Source organism: Rhinolophus ferrumequinum, chromosome 6 (genome assembly GCF_004115265.2).
Source record: "Rhinolophus ferrumequinum isolate MPI-CBG mRhiFer1 chromosome 6, mRhiFer1_v1.p, whole genome shotgun sequence".
NCBI lineage: Eukaryota > Metazoa > Chordata > Mammalia > Chiroptera > Rhinolophidae > Rhinolophus > Rhinolophus ferrumequinum.
The window spans coordinates 47,143,944-47,170,455 of record NC_046289.1 but is presented as its reverse complement, the minus strand read 5'-3'; the positions used below and the strand labels follow the sequence as shown (position 1 = coordinate 47,170,455).

At 40.7% G+C, this 26,512-nt stretch overlaps 1 protein-coding gene and 1 long non-coding RNA gene across 2 annotated transcripts; one reads left to right on the top strand and one right to left on the bottom strand.

The window, feature by feature from the left end:
* Positions 1 to 10,730: 10,730 nt before the first annotated feature.
* On the bottom strand, positions 10,731 to 13,944 carry RPS27L (ribosomal protein S27 like). The gene is made up of 4 exons (XM_033109603.1): positions 13,795 to 13,944; positions 12,797 to 12,905; positions 11,989 to 12,099; positions 10,731 to 10,927 (listed from the first exon to the last, which is right to left on the bottom strand). The coding sequence occupies exons 1-4, from the start codon at positions 13,798 to 13,800 to the stop codon at positions 10,899 to 10,901; spliced, it is 255 nt and encodes an 84-aa protein (XP_032965494.1). The 5' UTR covers positions 13,801 to 13,944; the 3' UTR covers positions 10,731 to 10,898.
* A 4,078-nt stretch (positions 13,945 to 18,022) lies between these two features.
* On the top strand, positions 18,023 to 24,784 carry LOC117024106 (uncharacterized). Its single transcript, XR_004423308.1, has 3 exons — positions 18,023 to 18,097; positions 19,730 to 19,910; positions 24,186 to 24,784. It is a non-coding gene; the product is annotated as an uncharacterized LOC117024106 (long non-coding RNA).
* The last annotated feature ends 1,728 nt before the right edge of the window (positions 24,785 to 26,512 follow it).

Sequence of the window (26,512 nt, the reverse complement as noted above, 5' to 3'; positions counted from 1 at the left end):
TCCTTTTTAGGTTTTGATATCAGGGTAATACTGGCTTCATAGGATGAGTTAGGAAGTATTGCCTTTTCAAGTTTTTGGAAGAGTTTGAGAAGGATAGAAATTAAATCTTTAAATGTTTGGGGTATTTAGGTCCCCTACTATCATTGTGTTTTTGTCAGTTTCTCCATTTAGTTTTCTTTTGGTTTTCTTAACTTTTATTTATTTGCGTTTTTCCCGGACCCATCAGCTCCAAGTCAAGTAGTTGTTTCAATCTAGTTGTGGAGGGCGCAGCTTAGAGTGGCCCATGTGGGGATCAAACCAGCAACCTTGCTGTTAAGAGCACTGAGTTCTAACCAACTGAGCTAACTGGCTGCCCCTCTCCATTTAGTTTTGTTGGTAGTTGCTTTATGTATTTTGGTGCTCCCAGGTTGGGTGCATATATATTCATTGTTTGCATATATATTCATTGTTTGTCTTCTTGATGTATTATCCCCTTTATCCATCATTGTCTCTTGTTACTTTTTTTAATCCATTTTGTTAAATATAAGTATGACTACACCCACTTTTCTCTGGATTCTATCTTCTTGGAGTATCATTTTTCACTCCTTCACTTTGAGTCTATGTTTGTCCTTGCAGCTGGGATATGTGTCCTGAAGGCAGCATATAGTTGGGTTTTGGTTTTTGGTTCAACAAGCTACTCTGTGCCTTTTAATTGGTAAGTTCAGTCCATTTACATTTAGTGTGATTATTGATATATGAAAAGTTCCTGTAGTCATTTTATATTTTGTCTTCTGGTAGCTCTGTGTCTCCATTGTTTCTTTTCCCTTGTGTCTCTGTGTGTTGTTTTAGTATGGTGGTATTCTATGATTTTTTTCCCATCTATTTCCTCTTTTTTATGTTATGTGTTTCAGTTCTAGATTTATTTTTTTTTGGATACCATTAGGTTCATGCAAAATAAAGTTTTATATATACAGTAGTCCTTTTTCTTCTATTGCGTCTTATCTCCATTCACCTGTGTAAGTTAAAAGTCTTTTGCCCCCTCCCCCTTTATGTTTTTGTTGTAACAAATTATCCTTTTTTATGCTGTGAATTCATTTCCAAATTGCAGCATTCTTTTTTTTTTTAATGTTTTTACCTCCTTTAACCTTTATGTTATATTTAAGTGTTTGATACCATATTATGAACAAGCGTTGCTTCTGTCTGTCATCTTATTTGTAGTTTTATATCCTTTTGTCTTTTTTGTTTCAGGTGGAACACCCTTCATTATTCCTTGTAATGCAGATCTTATAGTGGTAAATTCCCTCAGCTTCTGGATGTCTTGAAAAGCCTTTATTTCTCCTTCATATCTAAAGGATAACTTTGGTGGATATATTATTCTTAGCTAGTGGTTTCTCTTTTTCAATAATTTGAATATTTGATTCCACTCTCTCCTAGCTTATAGGGTTTCTGCTGAAAAATCCAATGATAATCTAAAGGGATTTCCTTTATAGGTTATCATCTTCTTTTTCCCTAGCTGCCTTGAGAATTCTGTCTTTGTCATTAATTTTTGACAGTTTTAATATAATGTGCCTTAAAGAAGGCCTTTTGGATTGAGATAATTAAGTGTTCTGTTAGCTTCTTTGATTCAAGGACCCAGTTCTTTCCATAGGTTTGGGAAGTTCTTGTTGATTACTTGTTTGAATAGGCTCTCTCCTTCTGGTATATCCATTGTTCTTATATTGCTCTGTCTAATTGAGTCAGATAGTTCTCACAGAGTTCTTTTATTTGCGTATGTATGTGTGTATGTATGTATGTATGTATTTATTTCATATAAATGGAATCAAGCAATGTGTGGTCTTTGTGTCTGGCTTTTTTCATTTAGTATAATGTGCATTAGTTATCTACTTGTATTGCTACATAACAGATTACTCCATCTCACAATTTCTGTTTCGTAAGTTTGGAAGCAGCTTAGCTGAGTGATTCTAGCTCAGGGTCTTATGTGGTTGCAGGAAACATGTCAACAGGGGCTTCAGTCATTTGAAGGCTTGACTGGGGCCAGAGGATCTGATTCCCCGATGGCTCACCCACCCATGTAGCTATGGGCAAGAGGGCTTTGTTACTTACTGGATTTAGGCAAGCGGTCTTGGTTTCTCCTCACATGGGCCTCTCCGTAGGTATGTATGTTTGACTCTCCTAGGGCTTCCCTCAGATTAAGAGAAGAGAGAAAAGGCAAAGTTCACAGTGTCATCTGTGTTTTCTTCAATTGTCTCAGCAGAACCCCAAGTGAGAGGGGGCTGATTTTGAAGAGATTTGGGGGTATGGCTTTTGTTTAATAGCATGAATCCCAATGAGATTTGTAGGAAACACACAAAAAATTTTTTTTTAATTATATTGTCAGAAACATTGCTAACTTAGGCTGAAAGGACAGGGGATCCAAAACGAGGACTTTGCACCCCCATTTTTACAAGGAGAAAGCAGGCTGATAAACATTCAGCTGCATAGCCATGCTACATTTTATGGTGCTCACTAGCACCTCAAACCCCAGAGAATTCCCACAGCTCCTGTAGCGCTCCTGCAGTTTCCCCGCCTTATCTATTTGGTCTCTTACATTGTGCTGTTCATTCGTACCTCCGTTGTCTCTCAGGAGTAATTGCTCTCTATGTGGGTGTGTCTTTCAGTGTGCTCATGGGAGAGGTGAGTTCAGCATCCTCCTATGCCACTGCCATCTTGGACCCCCTGTTCTTTTAATATGACAGACACAGGATTATGAGAAGTGGTATATTAGTTTATCTATTGCAGCTTAAAAGAGAAAACATTTATTATCTTATGGTTTCTGAGGCTCAATAATTCAGGAGTAGCTTGGCTGGGTGGGTCTGGCACCAGAGTCTCTAATGAAGATGCAAACAAGATGTTACAGTCATCTAAAGGCTTCTCTGGAGCTGGAAAAAAATGCTTACAAAATGGCTCAGTCACTCACTGGTGACAAGAATCAGTCCTCTGGCTTATTGGGGGCAGGAGGCCTCCGTTTCTCCCCCTGTGGGTCTCTCTGGAGGATTACTTGAGAATCTTAATGGCATGGGAATTGGCTTCCCCCAGAGCAAGTGATTTAAAAGAGAGAGAGAGAGAGAGAGAGAGAGAGGAGAGAGAGAGAGAGAGAGAGAGAGAGAGAGAGAGAGAGAGAGAGAGAGAGAGAGAGAGAGAGGAGCCACCCAGGCAGAAGTCAGTGTCTTTGTAACCTAGCCTCAGAAGTCATATTACATCACATTTGCTATATTCCCTAGATCACACAGACCAACCCTGGTACAATCTTGGAGGGATTACACAGGGTGTGAATATCAGAAGGTGGAGATTATTGGGGATCATCTAGCCTGGGAAGTCATATACCATCACTTAGGCCAAATTCTACTGGTCACACAGACCATCCCTGATGCAGTGTGGGAGAGGACTACACAAATGCTAAATACCAGAAAGTAGGGATCATTGGGAGCCGTCTTGGAGACAAATGGCTCATTGTAGTGTTTACATATTGGGAAATTTTGTTGTAACAGCCATAGATGGTATATATTGGAGACTACACTGAATTCAGAAAAATTCAAAACGAAGTCAAAGTTTTTATACACTCTAATAAAAGAAGGATTTTCTGTCAATCTGAGTCCTAAGCCTGTTGTTTCACTTTCCACTTCGATCTTTAAAGGTAAGTAGATGGAATTGATTGAAATATAGAAAAAGCAGCTTTTTAAAACAGATCCATTTCATCTCATTTCTTTCTGGCTTCTCCTGATCTCTAGATCTTATATTCATGTTTATAAAATTTTTCAGTCCATGCTCACTTTGATAAACATAAAAATGTCATACCTTCCTTTCATGTTATTTTAAATTTTAAACATTAAATATTGTGACTAAAAACAAATAAAATTAATGGTCATTTTTTAATGTTTCTAATATTGCAATATATATGATTTTAATTTGGTCATGTGATATGAATGTAAATTTTGAACATTTGCACAAACCTCAGAGTGATCTTCTTAGTGCCACCAAAGGGGTGATACTTAAATTGAGAAAAGGATGAAGAAAGAGCATTATCTGGGGGTCAGGGACAAGTGCAGTGTGACTGAATTAGAGGTACAGGAGGATCCACAAAATGTGAAGAGCCCTGTGGATTTAGTGAATGTATATTCTGAACAAGGCACTTGCTTTAGACTAGTTGTGTTTATCTTTTTTTTAGGATTCTTGTTGAATCTCTTAGAAACTTCTTAGAACTTATTAGAAAATGAGCCTATGTACAAAAGTCAGGGGTTCACAGACCCCAGATTAAGAATTCCTGTCTTAGATATTGTGCCAAAATAATTGCTATTCTTTTCTTACTTAATACTAGTAGAATTGATAAATTTCTACATCTCCAAAGTGGTATCTCTTTTTGTAGCTGATCCTTGATATCGGGAAAGAACTCAAGAGAACTTGACACAAGTTTGTGTTTTTTTTCCCTGAAATTTACAACTTGTCAAGGTGATCATTGCATACAAATAATTTGTTTTGCTTTCCTTGTTTTAAATTGATCTCTTACTTTGTTAAATTAAAAAAAACAACAACTAGAAAACATAAAAGATCCACTTGGTAAATACCCATATAATCTAAATATCCAGAATTTAAAATGTTAGCAATTTTCTTAATTAAAATAATAAAATACAGATAAAGCTGAAGATCCCTTTAATCACCACCCAAAGTCCCACTCCTTTTGCCCTGAAAACTGGTATATATTCTTCCAGTTCCTTGTTTAATACTTTCATAGCCATGTATTTGTATTCATATCTAATAGACAATATTACATTATTTACATTTATACAAATAGTATCATACATAGTATACATGTTTTCTATTCCCTTTTTAATTTTAACATGTTTTTGTGATCTGGTCAAGTTGACAAATATAAATCTAGTTTATTTTAACTGCTGTAAATTACTACATTACATGACTATATTACATTATGTCCATTTTCTTATTGATAGCTTTTTACTACTATAGGCAATGCAGCAAGGAACATTCTATTCTTTGGTTTAGCCATATGAAATTGCTGTTTCTGTTGGTCAAAATTGCTTGAATATGTACAGTTTCATATGGTTAGACCTAATTCCGTTGTTTGTAGTCCAATAGTTTAACATCTGACTTAATTTTTGATGATACTATGTATGGGAAATGGTATCTGATTGTTTTTACTTACATTTACCTATTGTTAGTAAAGTTAGACATATTTTCATATGTTCATTGGCCATTCGGATTTCCTCTAATGTAAACTTCCCACTTATATTCTGTGCTCATCCAGAATAGAGGAAACAAACAAATAAACCATTTCTTTAAGAATTTGTTGTGGATATGTACATGAATTACAGAATGAATAATCTGGATAAATATTGGCGTCCTCCCAAAGTGTGGTAAATTGTTTAATGGCCACAGATTCCTTCCCTTGTGCACGCTCCTTCTTTGCAGTATGATTTTTGTCGCTCTTCCTAGCCAAAGGTGTAATGTTTCTCCACTAGCTTGAATCTGGGCTGAACTTGTAGCTTGCTTTGACCCAAAGAATGTGGTGGAAATGATATTGCACAAGTTCTAGAGCTTAGGCTTTAAGAGGCCTTCAAGTTTCTGTGTTCACCCTCTAAGAACACTGCCCCAAGACTGTGATGTAATACGGAAGCCAGAATAGAATAGCTTACTGGAGCGTAGGAGGCCACATGGAGGAGAACTGAGATGCCCCAGCTGCCAGCCAGCACCAGCTGCCAGACATATAACTGAAGCCATGTTGGACCTTCTAGACCAGTTTAGCCTCCAGCTGAATGCAGCTGCATGAGTGAGCCCAGGTGAGATCAACCCACAGAATCATGAGAAATAATAAATCAATATTTTAAGCCACTAAATTTTGAGGTGGCTAGCTTTGCAACAAGAGTTAACACAGCTATGCTCTGGTGTGGTAACAAGGTGGGTAAATAATTTGGGAGAAAAAATAGAACTTTGTATCTAGAACATATTAAAAATCTTACAACTCAACAATGAAAAGACAACCCAATTGTCTTTTCTAAGGATCTGAACAGACATTTCTCCAAAGCTATACAAATGGCTGATAAGTACATGAAAAGATGGTCAACATCATTAGTCATCAGGGAAATGCAAATCAAAATCACAATGAGACAACTCTTCACACATACTAAAATGATTATAATAAAAAGGACAGACAATAACAAGTGTTGGCGAGGATGTGGAGAAAATGAAACCCTTTCACATTACTAGTAGGAATGTATTATAAAATGGTGCAATCTCTTTGGAAAACAGGAAATTCCTTAGAAAGCAAAACACGGAATTATATGTTCCAGCAATTCCACTCCTAGGTATATACCCAAGAGAATTTAAAATAGGTCTACACAAAATCTTGTATATACATATTCATAGCAACATTATTCATACTAGTAGCCAAAAAGCGAAAACATCCATCAACTGACGATGGGCACACAAAATGTTGTGTATTCTTACAACAGATTATTCAGTCAAAAAAAAATAACTTGATACATGCTACAGCATGGATGGCCATCATAAACATGCTAAGTGAAGGAAGCCAGACTCAAAAGGCCACGTATTTGTTATGATCCCATTTATATAAAATGTCCAGAATAGGCAAATCCATGGAGATAAAGTATATTAATGATTGCCAGGAGCTGGAAGGAAGGAATGTGGAGTGAATGAGTGTGGGGTTTCTTTTTTGGGGTGATGAAATGGTCTAGTGGTGATGGTTGCACAACCTTGTGAATGTACTAAAAACCACTGAATTTTACATTGTGAAATGTTGAATTTCATGGTATTTACATTATATCTCAAAAAAATTAGAACTTTATCGGATGACTTAACAGGCACAACCAGCTAAGAAACCATTTGTCATCTGATCAGGTCAGAAGCGAAGAATTTCCTTTTATTTTTAGTTATTTTTATGTAACTGGTTTTTCTATTTATGGAAGAGATGTTTCCTTTAAAAACACTAATATAAAAAAAAGTCAATATAAATAATAGTATTAATGAAAAACATTTAATCAATAATATATGGCAGACCTTGAAGTTTAGAAAAGTACTAGTCTATTGAGCATTTCTCAAACCCAGTATACTGTTTAATGATGAAGTAAAATTTAATACACCATTCCATTCCCAGTACCAAGTATCTCTATAATATAATCCTTAAATATTTTCTTTAAAGTACAGTGCTTTCTTTCAATACTATTTCGAAGGAAATTTTCAGGGATTTGCCCTCTAGATTTATCACAGATTTTGCTGCTCTCCTTATCAATAGCCTGTCATCCCCACTGGTTCTCCTTCTAGCCCAAGGTTCTCCAACTGTGCAAGCGGAGGTGCCTTGGGAAAACACCAGTATTTGACATCTTTTGAATGCCATGCAAACTTCTAGTTCAGGTAGTTCAGTTACATTAGGTGGTACCACATTCCCTATGATGATGTCTTTTTGGAGCTGGGTTGGGGCCATTGCTGTGATAAAGAGCGAGTACTACTATGCATAAATCAATGTGGAAGAAAGGAGGATTCAATGTCCAACCTGATCCCAATTTTGAGAAATTCTGCAGTGCCCAAAAGGTATACCCATTCCATTAGTAATTGTGGTTAAGAATAACATAAAAATGATCACTTTTGCTTTTAATTTACATGTATTTTTTCAAATGGCTACTAAGGTTTTTAGAACTTAATTAATTAATGTAACTGTTAGGTACTTCTTTTGGCCACAGGACTCTGAAAAAATTACTGCAACTAAAGATGCCATAAACCAAGGAAGTTTGGGAACCTCTGGGTTATCTACTTCTCCATACATTAAACAGACCCCAAACTTTCCATAGTTCTTCAGTTCTCTTGCAACATTCCTATGATATGTGAATCAGTATGTTAAAGGATCAATCTCTTAGATTGGGGTGTATATGTAGGAACACATCGTGATAGGAAATGCCTTTCTTAAGTGCATGCCTTAAAGGTAACAACAAATAGAAGTAGTTACCCTAGTCCAAAGAGCAGTCCTATAGTGGTTAGAGAAGGAAAGATACACTCCACTTCCTAGGCCCCCAGGGTCATTTCATAATGTAGTCAGGAATGCTTACCTGTCTAGACCAGAGAATTCAATACCATCTACCTCCCCCAACCAGGACGGCCTAGGGTAAACCATGCTATTCCTGATTCCTTCTATCAAATTTTCTATCCCAAAAGGAGCTTCCTACGACTCAGACCCCCAAATGTAGTTTCAGTAGTACCTCGGTTTTCGAACATCTCCGTTGACGAACATTTCGGTTTACAAACGCCATAAACCCAGAAGTAAATGCTTCGGTTTTCAAACACGCCTCGGAAGTTGAACATGTCACGAGGCTTCGGCTGAGTGCAAGATCCTGAGGCCTAGCTGTCGGCTGTTGAGTCCTGAGCACCCGTGCAACACAGAAGTGATATTTGGCCTTATTTGGTGACTGTGTGCAATCAATCTCTGCTCATCTCATCTCAGGAGCCCTTTTGCAACCAATTTGTTTTTGTGACTGTGTGGAACCCAGTACATCAATCTGTGTTCATCTAATCTCAGGAGATCTTTGCAACCAATTTGTTTTGTGATTGTGTGCAATCAATCTGTGTTCATGTCATCTCAGGAGCCCTCTGCCAATCACCCCTTGCTGAGAGAAATGGATAAAAGCTGCAAAGCCAAGAGAGTCATTAACAGAACAACAATAAAGGTGAAGAAGGAAATTATTTCCAAACATGAAAGTGTATGTGATCTGGCAATGCAGCTTGGTATTGCCAAATCTACAATTTGCACCATCTTAAAGGAGCCAGTGTTGCAAGAGGTGTTAAAACACAAGACAAAGAATACAGACAGTTGAAGAAATGGAAAAATTGCTTTTCACGTGGATAAATGAAAAACAGTTGGCTGGTGACAGCATTTCTGAGAGCATAATTTGTGAAAAAGCTTTATATTTGCATGCTGACCTCAACAAAAACACCCCTGAAACAAGTGCTGTGATGTGGAGGGCAAACAGGAAAGCTTGGGTAACCAGGCCATTTTTTATTGAGTGGGTTCTTAAGTGTTCGGGCCAAGTGTAAAAAAATACCTCCAAGACAAAAATCTTCCAATGAAGTGCCTGCTTGTTATGGATAAAGCTCCAGCTCACTCCCCAGGCTTGGTGGACGAGTTGATGGAAGAGTTCAGTTTTATCAATGTGAGTTTTTGCCCCCCAACACATCTCCTCTCATCCAGCCCGTGGACCAGCAGGTCATATCTAATTGTAATAAGCTTTACACCAAAGCACTGTTCCAAAAGTGCTTTGAGGTGACCTCGGACACAGAGCTAACCCTCAGAGTTCTGGAAGAATCATTTCAATATCCGACATTGCTTACATCTCATAGACAAAGCGTGGAGGGATGTGTCTCACAGAACAATGAAGTCAGATGGAAGAAATTGTGGCCAGATGCTGTCCCTGAACATGCATTTGAGGATATTGAAGAGGATGCGCCTTTGTTGAGGATATTGTCTCTCTGGGAAAGTCCATGGGCTGGGAAGTGAGTAGTAATGACGTGGAGGAGTTAGTGGAGGACCACAGGACTGAACTCACCACAGAAGAACTTCAGCACATCCTGACGGAGCAGCAACAGGCGGCAACTGAGGAACTGTCTTCGGAGGAGGAGGGAAGAGAAAGTGCTTCTACTGCACTGATCAAAGAAATGTGTGCAAAATGGGTTGAAGTGCAAATTTTTGTTGAAACATATCACCCGGATAAAGCTGCTGTAAGTCATGCCACTAACACTTTCTATGATAATGCTGTCTTTAGACAAATAAAACGTTGGAAAAAGCAAGTGTCAATTGAAAAATTTTTAGTGAGGAAAAGATCCAGTGAGTCTAAACCAGGTGTCAGTGGTGAAAAAAAAAATCAAGGGAAGGAACGGCAGGAGAGGAGTCACCTACAGTGATTCCGGAAGAGGGCTACAGAACGCCTGAACAACACTCACCTATTGTGATTACAGAAGAGGGCTACAGAACACATGAACAACAGTACCTATTGTGATTATTGAAGGGAACCCCCCCCATGGAAACCATGACTATCATCATTGCAGGTAAGAAAAAAATTATTTTTATTTTTATCTATAGTAGTTTTTACATTGCTTATTTATTATTGCTTTTACAGTACAGTATATTGTGTGTATTGCTTTCATTGTGTTTCATTTTATGGATCTATGGTATCATTAGATAGTGAAATTCATGCTAAATTGCTGTTTTAGGGGTTGATTTTAAAGGTCTAGAACGGATTAATCAATTTTGCATTGCTTTCTATGGGAAACTGTGCCTCGGTTTTTGAACATTTCAGAACTCCAACGTTCTTCGGGAACGGAATCCGTTCGAAAACCAAGGTACCACTGTATTGTCCTAATGATGCAGTACAGTAGAGCCACACAAATCCAAGGCATTACACTGTGATTGTTACTACATTAAATATGTACTTCTAAAATGTGTTTCCATAGTTACAATAGCAAAACTATATTTAGAATTAACAAATAATGAACTTCTTTCTATTTGTAATTATTTAGTCCCATTCATAACAATTCAGAAAAGGACTACAAATCAAATTGGGGTTTCTACTCTTGAAATGAGGCACAAACTAATCGGAAAACATTTTTTTAAAAATGTTTAAACCTAATTCACAAAGTATATATAAATGTATAGCATATGCGCACATACTTTAAAAAATAAAAGGAAAAAGGAGGAATTTGCCCATAATTAAAACTTTATTGAAAAACTGACACCAAAATAGGAGAGATCACTGTTGTATACTTACAAAATTAAATGCAATTACATTATCTTGTTAGATTAAGTAGAATTACTGAACTGATAAGGCTTTCTGTGATATAACAAATTCAGGAAGTTGTGTGGATCATTAGTGTTGCTTTCTTCTAAATGAACACCCTGCAAAGGAATCACAAGAGCACATTAAAACACAAGTCTATTCTATCTTTGGTATAGTTTTAATGGCAAAAAGTACTTAAGTAAAAAACTTAAGTTTTAGGAATATTACGTTATTATTCATATATGTTTATTTATCCTTTTATACCAGAAGTTTGCTATAATCTTTTATATTTGAATTTACTCTGATGTGACTATAATTGTCACTCCTACGTATTTCTCAAATGCTATAATGGAGTCTATGTAAGACCATGAGCCTGAATCCAACAGTTAAAACTTTAATGTTGGCATGATGTAAAAGTTTTGGAAGCCTTGCAAGTACATTTTTAAGAGCAATACTGCACTTAAATTTCGTTTGCTTGCTTCCTACTTTTATCTTACCAGGTCACACCAACTAGATCTTGGATTTGTTGCCAATCCACTTATAAGTCTTCCAGTGAAAACAACATGGAAATTCACAGCTCCCCAAAATATCACAGGCAAATTTCAAATGTCATTATGGAAGTAAAAATCTACAAGTAGTACCATGGAAAATTATATACATAATTATTTTTTTCTTACTGCACAAAAGTGAAAGAGGAATTCAAATTAGATTTTTATATTAACCACTAAATAGCTACTCACGGAAGCCAAACCTCTAGTATTTAAATTTATACATTAGTTATTATTGCTTAGCTAGCAATATAAAACAACTGTCTTAAGTCTTATGTACCAAATACATAAAACAAAATACAAGAGAAAATTTTAAATTCCAATGTTTAAAAACTCCATTTCCTATAGTACATAGTTATTCTTTTGCTCCATTCTGCTGTACGTTTAATATGCCAAGTTAAGCAAACTAAGTGACTCAATACAACAGAATTAGATGTTCCAAACTAAGAAAAATAATATTCAAAGAAGTTCTTTACAAGGTCAAGAGTATAAACTTATCCAACTGAACAGGGCACTCTTTACTGAAAGAGCACACAATGAAAGAAAATTATTTTGGCTATCATGAATTTAAGATAGACGCATTTACAGTCATACAATCTCATCACTGGGTTAGAAAATGCCAAATGATATACCTTCTGTGAGTCTGGCCTTTCCTCCTGTCGGCTGGCACAACACTGTTGAACAACCTACACAAAGAACCACTGTCTGAGCATGGCTGAAAACCGTGGTAATCTTGTAGCAACCTAAAAAAGGGGGAGGGGGGCAATATTAGAAGTGAAAAGCAGAAGAAAAGACAGCATTTATTCAACATATTTCCAGTAAAGATCTTATATTAAAGATCTTTAGTAAAAGATTAAGTACTTTAAAGCTATGCAATAGCAAGCCATATAACTTAAACTTTTATAGTAGCCACATATAAGAGTTAAAAAAAAGTACAACGAGTGGTATTAGTAATATATTTTATTGAACTCAGTATTTCCAAAATATTATCATTTCAACATGTAATCAATACGTAGGGATTTGTGTGTGTGTGTGTGTGCTACATCTTCAAAATCTAGTGTATAATTTACACTTAAAGAATATTTCCATTTTGACGAGCTATATTTCAAGTTCTCAGTAGCTATATATAGTTAATGGCCACTATATTGGGCAGCACAGCTTTACACTAAAGAATCAACATAGTTTTCATTGCATCATAAAAAAGAAAACTCATCAGCTTAAAGTAAATCAAATGTCAGATCCCTTTTGAAGTCCTGTCTTTACTCACCCTCCCCCCTCAAAAGTTTCTACAGTGGCTTGAATACGCTTATTATGAAAATGTCCATTTCTGTAATCCCACTTCTACTCAACAGAAGGTCCTAATGTGTCCAAATATACACACTACACTAGCAATCCCTATAGAAATTTTCCTTGGGAAAGGAATCAAACTTGAAATTTTACCTGGACATTTCACATCCATAAAATAAGAATTTGGACTTTGGACTAGCCGTTTCTTTTTATGTTTTTTCTTTTCCTCTTCCAAGGACGGATGTAGTAAATCTCTAGCCAACTGAGTAAAAAAACATATTATTACTACTAGAACCGAAACCACAATGACTTTTCATTGCAACAATGAAAAGTCATACTTAACAGAGGCAACACTTCAGATGTTATTTTTAAATAACATCTTAACTTTATAAAGCTTAACTTTCATCAATACTTTTTGTAAGGCTTGCGTTCTCTCAATCCCGGTAATGGGACTCTGACCACCACGAAACATATGGTAAGGTTAACCCCGTTCTTTTTTACTCAACTGAATTAACGGTCTCCAGGAAAACCAAAACTGTGGTGCCAAAACGTGACCCCGACCCCTGGACCCGCTAAGAACAGAAATCGGGAAGGTTAGACCGGAGTATGCCAACCCGGGATGTTTTCTGCCTCCTAGGGTTCAACATCTGATCGGAGGTGAACTCTGCGTGGCCGGTGTGGCCGTCCTTCATGGAGTTATATGTAAGGCAACTGCGGAGATAGTTTTTAAAAAGGAAACAAGCAGGAAATCGCTTCCGACAGAAGGCAGAGGGGGCGAGAACCACTAAACTCAAGGAGAGCACGAAGACTCCAAAGATCACAGTCTCGCGGGCGGGCACCCACCAAAGATCCACAGGGCTGAGTAAGTGACCCGGGGAGATGTCCCCTCCTAGCCACCGACTCCAGATCGCAGCCCAGGCGGCCCCCGTCCTCCCCCACTCCATGCTCACGCCGGGCCCAGCGAGCTGCGCGGCCCGGGCAAGTCCCGACAAGTCCGCCACGCGCAAAAGAGGTGGGCGATCCCAGCAGGGTCGCTGCGTTCCGCAGGGAGCCCCAAGTGCCCGCGGGGCCATCGGGCTAGCCCGCCCCCGGACCCCTCCACGGGCAAGGCAGCCCGAAACAAACGCGAAGCCCGAAAGTAAACAACTCACAGGCATGTTGATCGTTTCGCAAGCCCAGCCCGAACTGATCTCTGAGGCGACACCCCTGGCGAGCAGCACGCGATCGGGCGCGGGGCATCAACTTCCGGGATAGAGGAGGCTGGGAGGAACGGAGGGGCGGGACGGGCTGGCCCTCCACTCTAGGCGCTCCTCTCGGTGGTGGGTGGGGGACGCCTCCTCCGCGTCCGCGGGTTCCGGACCAAGTGGCCTCTGAGTGTAGTGCTGCTCCGAGGTCCGGATCCCGCGAACCTAACGGGCCCCAGGGCCCTGGCCGCTGGCTGTAGGGCTCCGCACGGGACCAGCGGTGCCCGGGGCCAGGCTCAGGCGGTGTGTGCCTGCCTGGCTGGGAAGTCGCCTCAAGCTTGGGCCGAGGAGATGGAGCGCCGGTGGCATCGCGGGATCCGGAGGGCGGACCTGGCCAGGTACCATGAGCCGCGTGTCCAAGGTCCTGCCGCCAAGCCCGTCCGCTCTCGGTTCGTTCTGCGGGCGTGCACACGGGGCGATGCCACTGTGTTCTTTTGTGTATTAGAAACTATTATTAATTAAAACTGTTAACACGTACCAGCAATATTATGAAACAGACTCCTATACTTGTGCATCCCGTTTCCAAGGTACCGGTTAAGTTCTTTGTGGGATGTGGCTGTACCTTGAGTTTGCTTTGCCCTGGAAAGGCTTTTTTTGTTTTGTTTTTTTAAATTTTTATTATTATTAGTTTCAGGTGTACAAAACAATGTAATAGCTGGACATTTATACCCCTCACAAAGTGACAACCCCCTTCCCCCAATCTACCACCCCTCTGACATTGCACATAGACCTTGCAGTTCCACTGACCCCATTCCCTGTGCTACACTCCACATCCCATGACTATATGTGTGTGTATGTGTATATAAATAAATATATATATATATATATATGTGTGTATGTATATATTAAGGCACAGTCAACACCCATCACTATTCAGCTTCAGGTGCACACCGCAGCAGTCAGGCACCTACACTGTCCATGAAGTGGCCTCCCCAATAAGACAAGTGTCCATCAGATACCTTACAAAATCTTTATAACATTACTGATTATACTCCCCAACTGTCCTTGGTATCCCGGTGGCAATTTTGTGGCTACCAATTGTTTTTTAGAAGCCCAGATTTGCTGTCATGCTTCGTTCACTGGGAGGATCCTTCCTGTCCTCTGAGGAGTGCTGGCGAACTTTCCAGAACGGACAACTCAAGCCTGAAAACATGACATGTCACCACTAGCCAGATATTAAATATTTTCGATGAGGAGGACAAGCTTGAGGGATGGATGTGAGAGAGAGCAATAGAAAGCTAAGAAACCAGGGAGACGCTTGACCAGGAAGCTGTCCTAGATAGACGTTCTCAATCACCTTACATTTCTCTTTGTTTGCATAAGTAGTGTATGTATAATAGACATTTTGGAAAATGAAGAAAACTAGAAGAAAATTAAAATCACCATCCAGAGATAAACATTGTTAACATTTTGACCTATATCCTTACAAACATTTTGTATTCACTTGTGTGTAGGTTTGTTTTGGGTTTTAACATAATTGGTATCATCTTGTGCATATTCCTTTTTAGACTTGATTTTCCCCCTAATTACTGTACAATGAACATTGTACCATATTACTACATATTTTCTCAACTACATCTTTTAATGGGCACATGGTATTCATCGTATGAATATATAGCCTCCTTTCATCATACACTAAATTGGAATTAGGTTTGGGTTTTTTAATATTTAACATTTTAAATAGTATTACATATTTTCAGATGGATATGTATATAGAATAATACAATTGAGTAGCCAGAATAATGACCCCCCAAAATTTCAATGTCCCAACCCCCCAAGACCTTCGACATGGCAAGTTGAATTAAGGTTACTAATTAGTTTCCTTTAAACCAGAAAAATTATCCTCAATTATCTGGGTAGAACAAATGTAATCACAGGGGTTCTTAAAAGTGAAACAGGAAGACAGAAAAAGAGAATCACAGAAAGATACGGTGATGAAGAAGGGTCCGAGATGCTATGTTGCTGCCTTTGAACACGGAAGAAGGGGCCATGACCCAAGGAATGTGGTGGCTTCTAGAAGATGGAAAAGGCAAGGAAATGGATTCTCCCTTATAGCCTCTGGAAGAAACACTTTCCTGCCAACACTTCAATTTTAACTCAGTAAGACCTGGTGTAGGGTAGATGTTGAGGAAAATTTGCCTTCACTGGTTGATGTCTATTAGCTTTTGTCTGTTCTTGTATTTGAGGTGATTTCTGTGCTGTGATCAGAGGTTGAGTAAATTCCCCCTTTGGTCTCATTTTCCCGAGCAGGCGAGACATGTGATGAGGTCGCTTTTCTGTCTGTGCTGTGAGGTGAGGGTTAGCTTAGGGTTAAAGGAATTCTTGATCAGGGTTGAGAGAATTCCCTCTTTGTTCTGTCTGTTTCACCCACATCAGCAGATGAAGTGAAGAAGTAGCTAAGTTATATCAGGATGACGTGACAGGCACGTTGCCAGGCTTTGGAAGACCTTGGGCTGATGGTCCCAAGCAAGAACAGTAGACATTGCTTGTCTGGATGAACTAGCCCTTCAGCCTGATAAGTAATATATTTTATTTTTTTTATCATTGACTGCCAGACTCTCCCGGAACTGGCTATTCCTTGAGAGGGGAGGCAGAAACACAAAATTTGACTCTGGGGTGCATCTAAAGAGATATATAAGACAGAGCTCAGTTGGACTGGATATTGATTGATTGCTGTTTCAAGACATTGCTATTCAGAAGATTTGCTGTTTCAGGACTGCTTTTCAGGATTGGATTGTTTCAGAGTAAGAGATTGGAACTTGCCTCAATGGACTATAGAGACTTCTTTTGTTGGTGAATTGTCATCATTCTAGCATCTTTGGGAACTTGTATGCAGCTTGCAGTATCAGAAGACTTCCTTACTTCCAACAACAACAACAACAACGCCAACAGCAGCAGCATTCTTAGGAACTAACAAGCAGTGGTGTGGGAGATGCCTGAGTTTCTCTCAGCTACAGATCTGGCAAGGTTTTGATTCATGACTTTTCCAGTACCGTTCCCCACCCTGGATTGGTGAGCTTTTGGCATCTACTGTAATAGTTACTATCCTATAAAGCTTATTACTACTTTTGGATACTCCTTACTGATGTTATTTGTGTATTTAGCCAAGTGATTTTTGATCAATAGTAAACATGTGTTGGGATCTCTTAAACTTATATGTATGTATACTCCTTTGACATGACATTGTGATCAATGTATATAGTTTTGTCTTAACCACTTTTACTTTCTGTCATTAGTACATTCTATTAATTGCCTTTGTCTTTTGTTATTGTATATTGTTAAATAAATTGATTAGATATTGCTAATAAAAAATAAATTCATTAGCTCCACTCTAGTGTGTGTTCCCCCCCTTTTTTTTTCCCCACTCATCGTTACACCTGGGTCAGACTGAACTATAGAATTGTAGGAAAAGAAATGTGTGTTGTTTTAAGTTACTGTATGGTAATCTGTTACAGCAACAATAGAAAACTAATCCAATAATGAAGACCTGTGTACCTACCGCCTAACTCTGTCAATTCTTAACATTCAATACTCCCTTCCCCCAGTTTTTCACTAGTAAAATAACACTGTAGTAAACATCCTTGCAGGTAAGTCTTTGTGCACAGCCTTGATAATTTCATTAGGATACATTTCTAAAGGAGGAATTACTGAATTAAAAGTTCTGCACATTTTAAGGTTTATAATGTAAACTGCCAAATTACCTCCCAGAAAATCAAACCAATTTACATTCCAGATGAAAATGTTTGAGAATGCCCTTTTCTTTGCACCCTTGACAATATTAGATATTATGTTTCCCCCTACCTGAGTCAATCCAGAAAAACTATATGGTATTTTGTCATATTGCACTGTTGTACTAATAGTTTCCATATGTTTATTGGTCATTAGCATTTTTCTTTTGGAATAATCATCTATTTCTTCCTTAAGTGTTCTTCTATATTAAGGATATTAACCAAATATTTTCCCAACTTGTTTCCTATTAATTTTGTTTTTTTCGTGATTGAAAAACCATACAGTAAATTTTAATTATATATATACATATTTATAATAGAAGCATATCTTGTTTATTGCATTTCAGTTTATTGTGCTCCACAGGCATTGCGTTTTTTACAAATGGAAGGCAGACCCTCCACCAGCCAAAGATTACAACTCACTTTGTTGCTATACTCACTTTATTACAGTGGTCTGGAACCTAACTTGCAATATCTCCAAGGTATGCCTATATATTTCAAACCTACTGTTTTGTCCTTTTTGTTGTGTTTACACAGGACTTGGTCACCATAGGATCAGCTAAATATTTGCCTATGCTTTCTTCTAATTCTTTTGTTGTGGTATTTAATCTTTAACTTTTTTTTTTTTTTAAAGATTTTATTGGGGAAGGAGAACAGGATTTTATTGGGGAACTGTGTACTTCTAGGACTTTTTTCCAAGTCAAGTTGTTGTCCTTTCAATCTTAGTTGTGGAGGGTGCCGTTCAGCTTCAAGTTGTCCTTTCAGTCTTAGTTGTGGAGGGCGCAGCTCAGCTCCAGATCCAGTTGCCATTTCCAGTTGCCATTGCTAGTTGCAGGGGACACAGCCCACTGTCCATTGCTGGAGTCGAAACCGGCAACCTTGTGGTTGAGAGGACGCGCTCCAACCAGCTGAGCCATCCTGGACCTCAGCGGCAGCTCAGCTCAAGGTGCCATGGTCAATCTTTAGTTGCAGGGGGCGCTGCCCACCATCCCTTGCGGGACTCGAGGAATCGAACTGGCAGCCTTGTGGTTGAAAGCCCACGCTCCAACCAACTGAGCCATCCGGGAGGCAGCTCAAGGTGCCATGTTCAATCTTAGTTGCAGGGGGCGGAGCCCACCATCCCTTGCGGGACTCAAGGAGTTGAACCAGCAACCTTATGGTTGAGAGCCTTCTGGCCCACGTGGGAATCGAACTGGCAGCCTTCAGAGTTAGGAGCACGGAGCTCCAACCACCTGAGCCACCAGGCCGGCCCTAATCTTTAACTTTTTAATTAACCTGGAATTTGTCTTGGCACTTGATATAGAGTAGGTCTCAGAACAACTTCTAATGATCAGTCTTAGTTATTGCCTCGGTTCCTTAACAATGCCCAGTACAGTGCCAAAACCCTCCGACTTCTGAGACACTGAGGTACCATGAGAAATAAAACTCTCCAGGTCAAGAGGATCGGCACTCTATTTGTAATTCTGCCTCCCTCTCCAGAGCCCAGTTTCTCTAAAATGTCCCCAGGCCCTTGCACTGATGGCAGATGAAGGGACATGCAGGCAGATGCAAGGACCTAGAGTCCCTTTGCCTTGGCAGCCCATTCTGCGGGAGGAGCTCCCACCTGGCTTCCTAAAGAACCATGAAGTGTCAGTTGCAGTTCTATTTACTGCCTGAAAACTCCAGCTGTTCTGTCTGGTCAGGTCTGAGAAGGTGCTGCTAAACTCTCCCATTCAGCACCTGACTCCCTTCACCTCCGGAGTTTGCAGCCATCTCCTCTCCCTTCCCCCTTTACCGACTTCAGACACTGGGAAAATTCACAGGTGTTTGGGTTAAGCTGGGAACCTTACTGGTGCTAAATTTCAAGCTGGCCAAGATTGGTTCTAAATAGGTCAGATACCACTTTCCCCTGGGTTGGAGTTCCTCAGGCTTGTTCCCTTCTTTCCCCAGAAGGATGGTCGGAGGGTTAGTTTAGTTTTGTTTTAAAGAAATTTAGGGTGTGAGTTGGGGCTCTAAAGATAACTTTTCACACTCCTGCCTTTCTAAGTATTTTTTTTGAGAAACTGAGAGGAATCTGTCATCAGCAAATTATAACAAGGCTGAATTTTTTTTCTCTTCCTTCTATTGTTCACCAGTTGGCAGGTTTTAAAGCACATGTGGCTTATTCTCAACACATTCTGGAAATCAGCAATGACTTCTGAAAGTCCACCTCTTCTGTACACCAGTTCTCCAACAGGGTCACAACCATTGCTCCAAAAACTCCATTGTAGGGGTTGAAATCCATCTGTCATTTATAAGGATGTTTGACACTCTCAGGTAAGCTCCCATCTATAAGGAATAAGAGTCTCAGATGTAGATTGTGCTGTCATTTTCTTTATTTTCCATACCAACAAATTTCTGACTCAGGCTGAGCCCCCACTGGGCTGGTACTATAGACTCAATGTGTGTGTCTTCCAAAAATTCATGTGTTGAATCCTACCCCGCAATGTGATGGCATTGGGAGGTAGGGCCTTCGGGACGTGATTAGGTCATCAGGGTGGGTCCCTCATGAATGGGATTAGCGCCCTTATAAAAGAGACCCCAGAGAGCTCCTTTATACCTTCTGCCATGTGAGGACACAGCGAGAACACTGCTGTCTATGAACAAGGAGGGGGACTCTCACCAGACACCAGAATTGTTGATGCCCCTGATCTTGGACTTCCCAGCCTCCAGTGCTGTGAGGAATAAATGTCTGTTGTTTCAGCATGTGGGGACAGAGCCAGGAGAGCAGTTTCCAGACTCTCGGCCTCACATGGGAAGTTACTGGCGCAGGTAGTAAATGGCCATCAACTGTGATCGGATGGCCATCAGCTGTGGCTAGTTGGCCGTCAGCTGTAACCAGGGAGCCATTGGCCACTAATATAACTGCCGTGGCTACGCAAGCAGTGGATGGTAGCTGAGCTAGCAAGCACGGATTGCAGTTAGCACGGCGGATTACAGTAGCAAGTGAGGTTGGTTTGCAGAGAAGTGGACAGCAGGTTGCGGATCGTGTGGCTCCTGCTTCCTGTGTCTCCAACCCAGCCACCAGCGAGAATATAGTGGTATGACTCCCCTATCTATGGCTCCATGGGTGTTCCTTTTTGGCCTCACCGTATCCTGCGTTCTAGTGTGAGGAGCAGGACCAGAGACCCCGCATGACACCCTGTATGACATAGCCACACAACCTATAGTATTTTGTTATGGCAGCCTGAACAGACTAAGGCAGCAGGCAGAACATTTCACCTCACTCTTGGGGTTGTGCCAGGTTTTCTGCATGTGTCCCCCACCTGATCTGCTTTCCATCCTTCACCCTGTTCTATGCCCAAGAGGCTGACTTTGATGGGCAGCAGCAGCTGGGTTCTCTTGCCCCCCTGGTGTCTGATTGGAATGGACCAATGGGAGGCATTAGTAGGAAATCACAGAGTGGCAGAAAAGCAGCGTTGGAGTATTCACTCCCCTGGATTTATCCTTGATGACTCACTTTCTCCCACTTGGCTGTGTTTCTCTAAAGGTATCAGTTGCTGCAGGTGTCCCTTTCCCACAGCTCTCATGGGATTCCAGTCACCACTTCCTCCCCTTTCGGCCCTTCTGCCCAAGGGGTGGAGCCTCACAATCTTTTGTTAGTATCTGCTAACCCTGCCTCAACCTTGAAAATAGTCCCTACATGAAACTATCTTCAGTTACCCCTTTTGAGTGGGCCGTCTGTGATCTGCCGGGACCCTGACATAGGGATCCCATGCAGGGATGTGCATCTTTTCAGCCTGGAAGGCTTTACTCCAGTCATCAATCCAACCAGGTCACCACAGGGATGTCCATTGTCCCTGCCTGTGGAACCCTGAAGGTTTAACAGGTCGTGGTTTGAGACAGATGTGGGAATCTTAAGGGAGATGGCCCAGAGACCTAGCCAGGCAGATCTTTGCCACTTTGTGGACCAGCAGCTTTCGGATCACCTAGGAACTGTTTGGAAATGCAGACCCTCAGGCCCCACCCCAGATCTGAGTCAGAATCTACATTTTAACAACATCCCCTCAAAAAAAAAAAATCCCCTGGTGATTGGTGTGCCCATCCCAGTGTGAGAAGCACTGGCCTAGATACACCACACTGTCATTCTCTCTGGAGTCTTCCTATCTCCCCCGTGGGGCTATCGCAGCCAGAACCCAGATTCCTTCTACTCCAGGGTAATAAGTCAAGGCTATTTCTCTAAATTGGAGCAGGGAAGCTCTCCTCTTCCCTGGCTTCTCCAAGATATTTTGTTCATTCCAGCAAATCTCATTCTCTCTTACTATGTTTAGGAACCCTTTAAATCAATGACACTCAAACTTGGTTGCACATTGGAATCATCAAAGGAGCGTCCTAAAGATGAATTAAATTAGAGTATTTGGGGGTGGGACCCAGATGGCAGGATTTTCTTAAAACTACCTGGGTGATTCCACAAGGAACCAAGGTTGAGAACTATTGCTCTAAGTTCTCCAGAGGGCCCAAAAATGTCAAAAGCAAAGCCTAGAAAGAACTACAGGCTACTCCCGTTTAAAGGTAGAAAGACAGAAAAAAATTCTTCATGAGTATGCAAAATGCCCAGACTCAGTAGTTAGGTGGGGTTTCCCAGCTCTGTCTTGCCTGCCGTGATGATCACATCTCTGGTCGCTCCCCATTTCTCCGCCCTCCCACTGTCTGCCTGAGTCTCCAGGGGAGAAAGTGAGATACTGAGAGGCCAGGGGCGCTCTCACACTTCATTGCCTTCCCCCAGCTCATACCAAGGCTATTTTATGAAGATGCTGAGGTCAGCAAAAATATGTACGCAAATGTAATCACTCCCTTTTCTGAACTCCTGCAGCACTTATTGCCTACATTAATCATTGCTAATAACCACTGCTGTCTTGTGGGGTTTCTCTTTTTATGCTCTTGTACCGCAGTTTCATTTTCCTTGTGTCTGTGTCTATGTCTTCTCTTCCCTAAAAGTCCATAGGCTTCTGAAGATCAGAATTTGGTCTCAACTCCCCACGTGCCTAGTACAGTGCATAATAAGCCCAGGAATGTTTCCGCTGAGTGCCATACTCAATGGAACCGACATGCCAGTCATTCTTGAATGGCTATTGCACTTCTAGTTTACCTACAGCCCTTTTATTCCCCCGTCAGAACTTTGCTAGGTCCTTCTTGATGCATGCCTTTGATCTTTCTTCTGCCTCAACTTGGTGTGATGAAAAGACCAAAAGACCACTGAATTCTGATTAAGCCTCAGTTAACTTGTTTCTGAACTTGTGAAAATAATTCTAAGTCGTAGCGTTGGTGAGACATTAGATTGAGTTCTTCCCTTGGATAGTGTGTATAGGCAAAAATAAATGAAATCATTCTGTTTTCCCATTAGATAAAAATTGATTAAAAGGCTAACGGGTCAAAAGGTTCAAAGTACTAAGAAGAATGGTGCTCTATTCATTCATATTAGAAAACTTATTCAACTATTTATGGAATGTCTGCTATATACAAAGCAGTAGGCAATATAAACACTGTTTCCTAAGAGCACAGAAACTTTTTAACTCTAATAGCCACTTAACCTCTTTAAGCTGTTTCCCCATCTGTAAAATGAAAATATTCATACCTATTTTATAAGGTTGTATGACTATAAAGTGAGATAATGCTTGTAATGTGAATAGTATACTGCAAGTGCTCAAAACATGCCAACTGTAATTGCTGGAGCTTGTTGGTGATACAGAAATCAGTTGGCTCTGGGACTCTTGGGCTGATGGTGATTGCCCTATAACGACTTGTAAAATGCAATGTTTTTACAATAGTTCTGCCTTAAGGAATATTATGACTATGTTCCATCTGCAGAACATACTTGCTGGAGTCTTGCCTTTCATGGAAAGCTGAGAGATTATTCTTTTAAATGCCAACAGGTGGCACAAGGAGCCACTTCTCCTGCAGGACAGGAACTGGCCAGCAGGGAGCTTTACCTCCCCATTTGTAGAGGGCCTTTGCCTTAGAGATGCCTTCTCAGTCTGTTACTCTGTTACTGCATAAGTACCTGTGCAGACCATGGTTGTTACGGGTTTTCCTAGAGAATAAAGAGAAGTGGCCTAGAAAACAGTGGGGAGAGGGACTAGTCCTCCGGAATATTTTCCCCTAAATATTCCACGCATTTGAAACTAGTTAACTATATTAAACTACTTAAATTCCAAATTGCCCTTACATGAAAGTACACACCATTGGCTCTAAATATATTTTTTTATAGAAACACATCGTCCAAAAACCTAGTAGAATGTCTTCATTATTAATCATGCCATCACGGTGGTTATTGGATAGCATAGACTCTAAAGCAGTGGAACACTAGGAAGTGAGCTGGAAGGAAAGTGTGAGGCTGATCTGTAGTGTTTGCTAATTTCCATAAATGTTTCCACCATGGCCAATGTCAAGTACTAAGATGAAGTCACTTTAAACAGAGTGGGGAAGAGATGAGCATAATCTCCTGTTCAGATAATGCCAAAGACTTATTTTAGGACGATTTCCATACTCATCAGAACTGCTAATAAAATATCCATATTGACAGTTTTGGGCTTACTTTTGTCTTTTCCTCAGATCAAAAAGCAGAGAGTGGAAATGAAAAATGGAAAAAGAATGGACTACGTACTAGTCTAACCCAAACTGGATGATTGGCCTTGAATAAAGAAGAGTTGACCTGCTGGATCATTTTACCCACCTGAGCACAACACACAGCGGAGTAAGAGCTCTATAAGATGTTGCTCTCTGACTTGCTAATGAAGAGGTAATATATTAAATATAGAATTTCAGATTAGGAAGCGACAGTCTGCTCCAGTTTTGGACAGCTTTTAATTGTTGTTTATACCATGTCAAAATGTGCTTGCTTTTTTAACTTAAATTCATCTATTCAGATTCTGGCCTAGGAAGGAAACAGAGAAAATACATGTCATTTATTTTCAAAATGACACCCCCAGAGCTAATTGAGGATGGCTTTACTTCTTCAGGATGACTATCACAGGCTCCTACAAACAGTATTTGCAGTTTCTCATCACCCTTTTCATATTTCTCTGGACATGCTCCAATTTGTCCATATCCCTCTTAAAATAGGCCCAATGACTGAACACATTGCCAGCTTAGAGTAATAGGGAAGTATTACTTGTCTTGTTCTAATCATCATATATGTATCAATACAGCCTAATACCACGTTTTGTTTTTTTGTTTTTTTGGCAATGTAATAGCATCACACTTGATTTACATAAACTTACAGCTGACTATAATCCTGCTTTTGTAACTGTTATTAAACCTCATATCCCTTATGCTATAATTGCATTTGAAGGAATCTAAGTCTGGTGAATATACTAAAAACCATTGAATTGTACTCTTTAAATCAGGGGGTTGAAGGATATGTGAATTATATCTCAATGAAGCTGTTAAAAATGTAAGTGCAGGAAGCAAGCGCAGATGTGTTTTGTTAAATACTAAAATTTGTATTTTATTCAATAGCTACTAAATGTTGCCAGACACTTTGTCTCATATAATACTTTCAACAATCCCCTAGTTCTAGCAGAATTAAGAAACTCATGCAAGTGGGAGAGCAAGGATTTGAACCCAAGTCTGCCCAGGACGCCCATGCTCGTGCCATGCTCACTTCACCGTAGCACACTGCCTCCCTGTCACCCTGCTGTGTGCTAGGCTTTGTAACTGGCACCCAGTCAATGTCCATGGGAGGAGGTCTACCAGAGCTTCAGGACCACGTGGACCCTCAGAATAGTAACAGGTGATACGGTGATTTAGAGAGATTCAGGGTTAGCAAGATCTGGAAGGCAGCAAAAGGCAGGGGTCCCATAAGTGGAGCAAATCTGATTATTGGCAGTGGTGAAAGTGGGGCTGGTGCAGTGGTGGGGAGATATTGGGAAGAATAGAGTGCATGACCCAGACTGGCAGTGTGGGTCACACAGGACAAGGGCAGGTAGCAAGCTCCCAGCTTTGTCTGCATTTCAGGTATGTTACCTGGGAAAAATAGACGTAAGCAAATTGGAGTCCTGATTTTGAAGAGACCAGGGTCCTTGTCGGGTTATGGGCACAGGGGCTGACGCCTGAGGAATCAAGGACTCAGGTCTGGCAACAAGGAATTAGAACCGAGACCAGTGGATGAAAGCAGCAGAAGCCCAGAAGTCAGAACCAGGATATTGGATCAGGGCAGGACAAGACACAGGGTAGCCTGTGTCCCCTGAACTATTGGAACAGGGCTCCTTGAAGCTTCCAGCTGGAGACAGGATATGCTGCTGAATCGGGGCAGGACCAGAACTGTGGACGCTTGACAACTGGCCCAGCCACGGGGGCTGACAGACCGTTAGAGGAGACCAGTACCTGTCCAGTGATTTTTGTTTTTGCTGCAACATGCGTGACCAGTGACAGCCACAGGTACTTCCATTACATGCACCACTGTAGAAGTATTCAAGGTTAGACAAAGTTCTGGGTGTGCCATCTCTACTGCCACCCACACAAGAAAGTGTATCAGGAAGTGACTAAGAGAGAATATTGTTTCAGGAATAACTATGAATCTGTTCCATTCAATTTTATCATCAGCAAAAATTACTTGTGTGCATGTCTGATTGTGGCAGGCCAGTGTGATGGGACCACCCAGGTGGTCTTCAGGCAGACTCTGCCTGTGCAGCCAGAACCCTTGGCTTAGCCTCTCTTTCAGTGCCGGCTCACTCACTCACTCAGCCAAGGCTCCTTGAGTTTCATGTAACAGATACATCGCAAGCTTGCCTGAGCTAAAATGGAGAGTGTACTGGACACGGGCCAGGGCAGGAAGGGCAGCTAGGCCCCATGGGGGTCAGAACAAAGCCCTGGGAGGCCGCTGGGAATGGAGACGGCTATTCTCTTGCCACCTCCCTTTTTTTCTCAGGGGTGACCTG

Excerpts from the sequence above, each read along its gene's own strand:
- RPS27L (XM_033109603.1), bottom strand. Across the intron at positions 12,100-12,796 it reads TATGGATGTGAAATGTCCAG|GTTGCTACAAGATTACCACG; the intron begins GTAAAATTTCAA and ends CCCCTTTTTTAG. Across the intron at positions 10,928-11,988 it reads AAAGGCCAGACTCACAGAAG|GGTGTTCATTTAGAAGAAAG; the intron begins GTATATCATTTG and ends ATTCCTTTGCAG.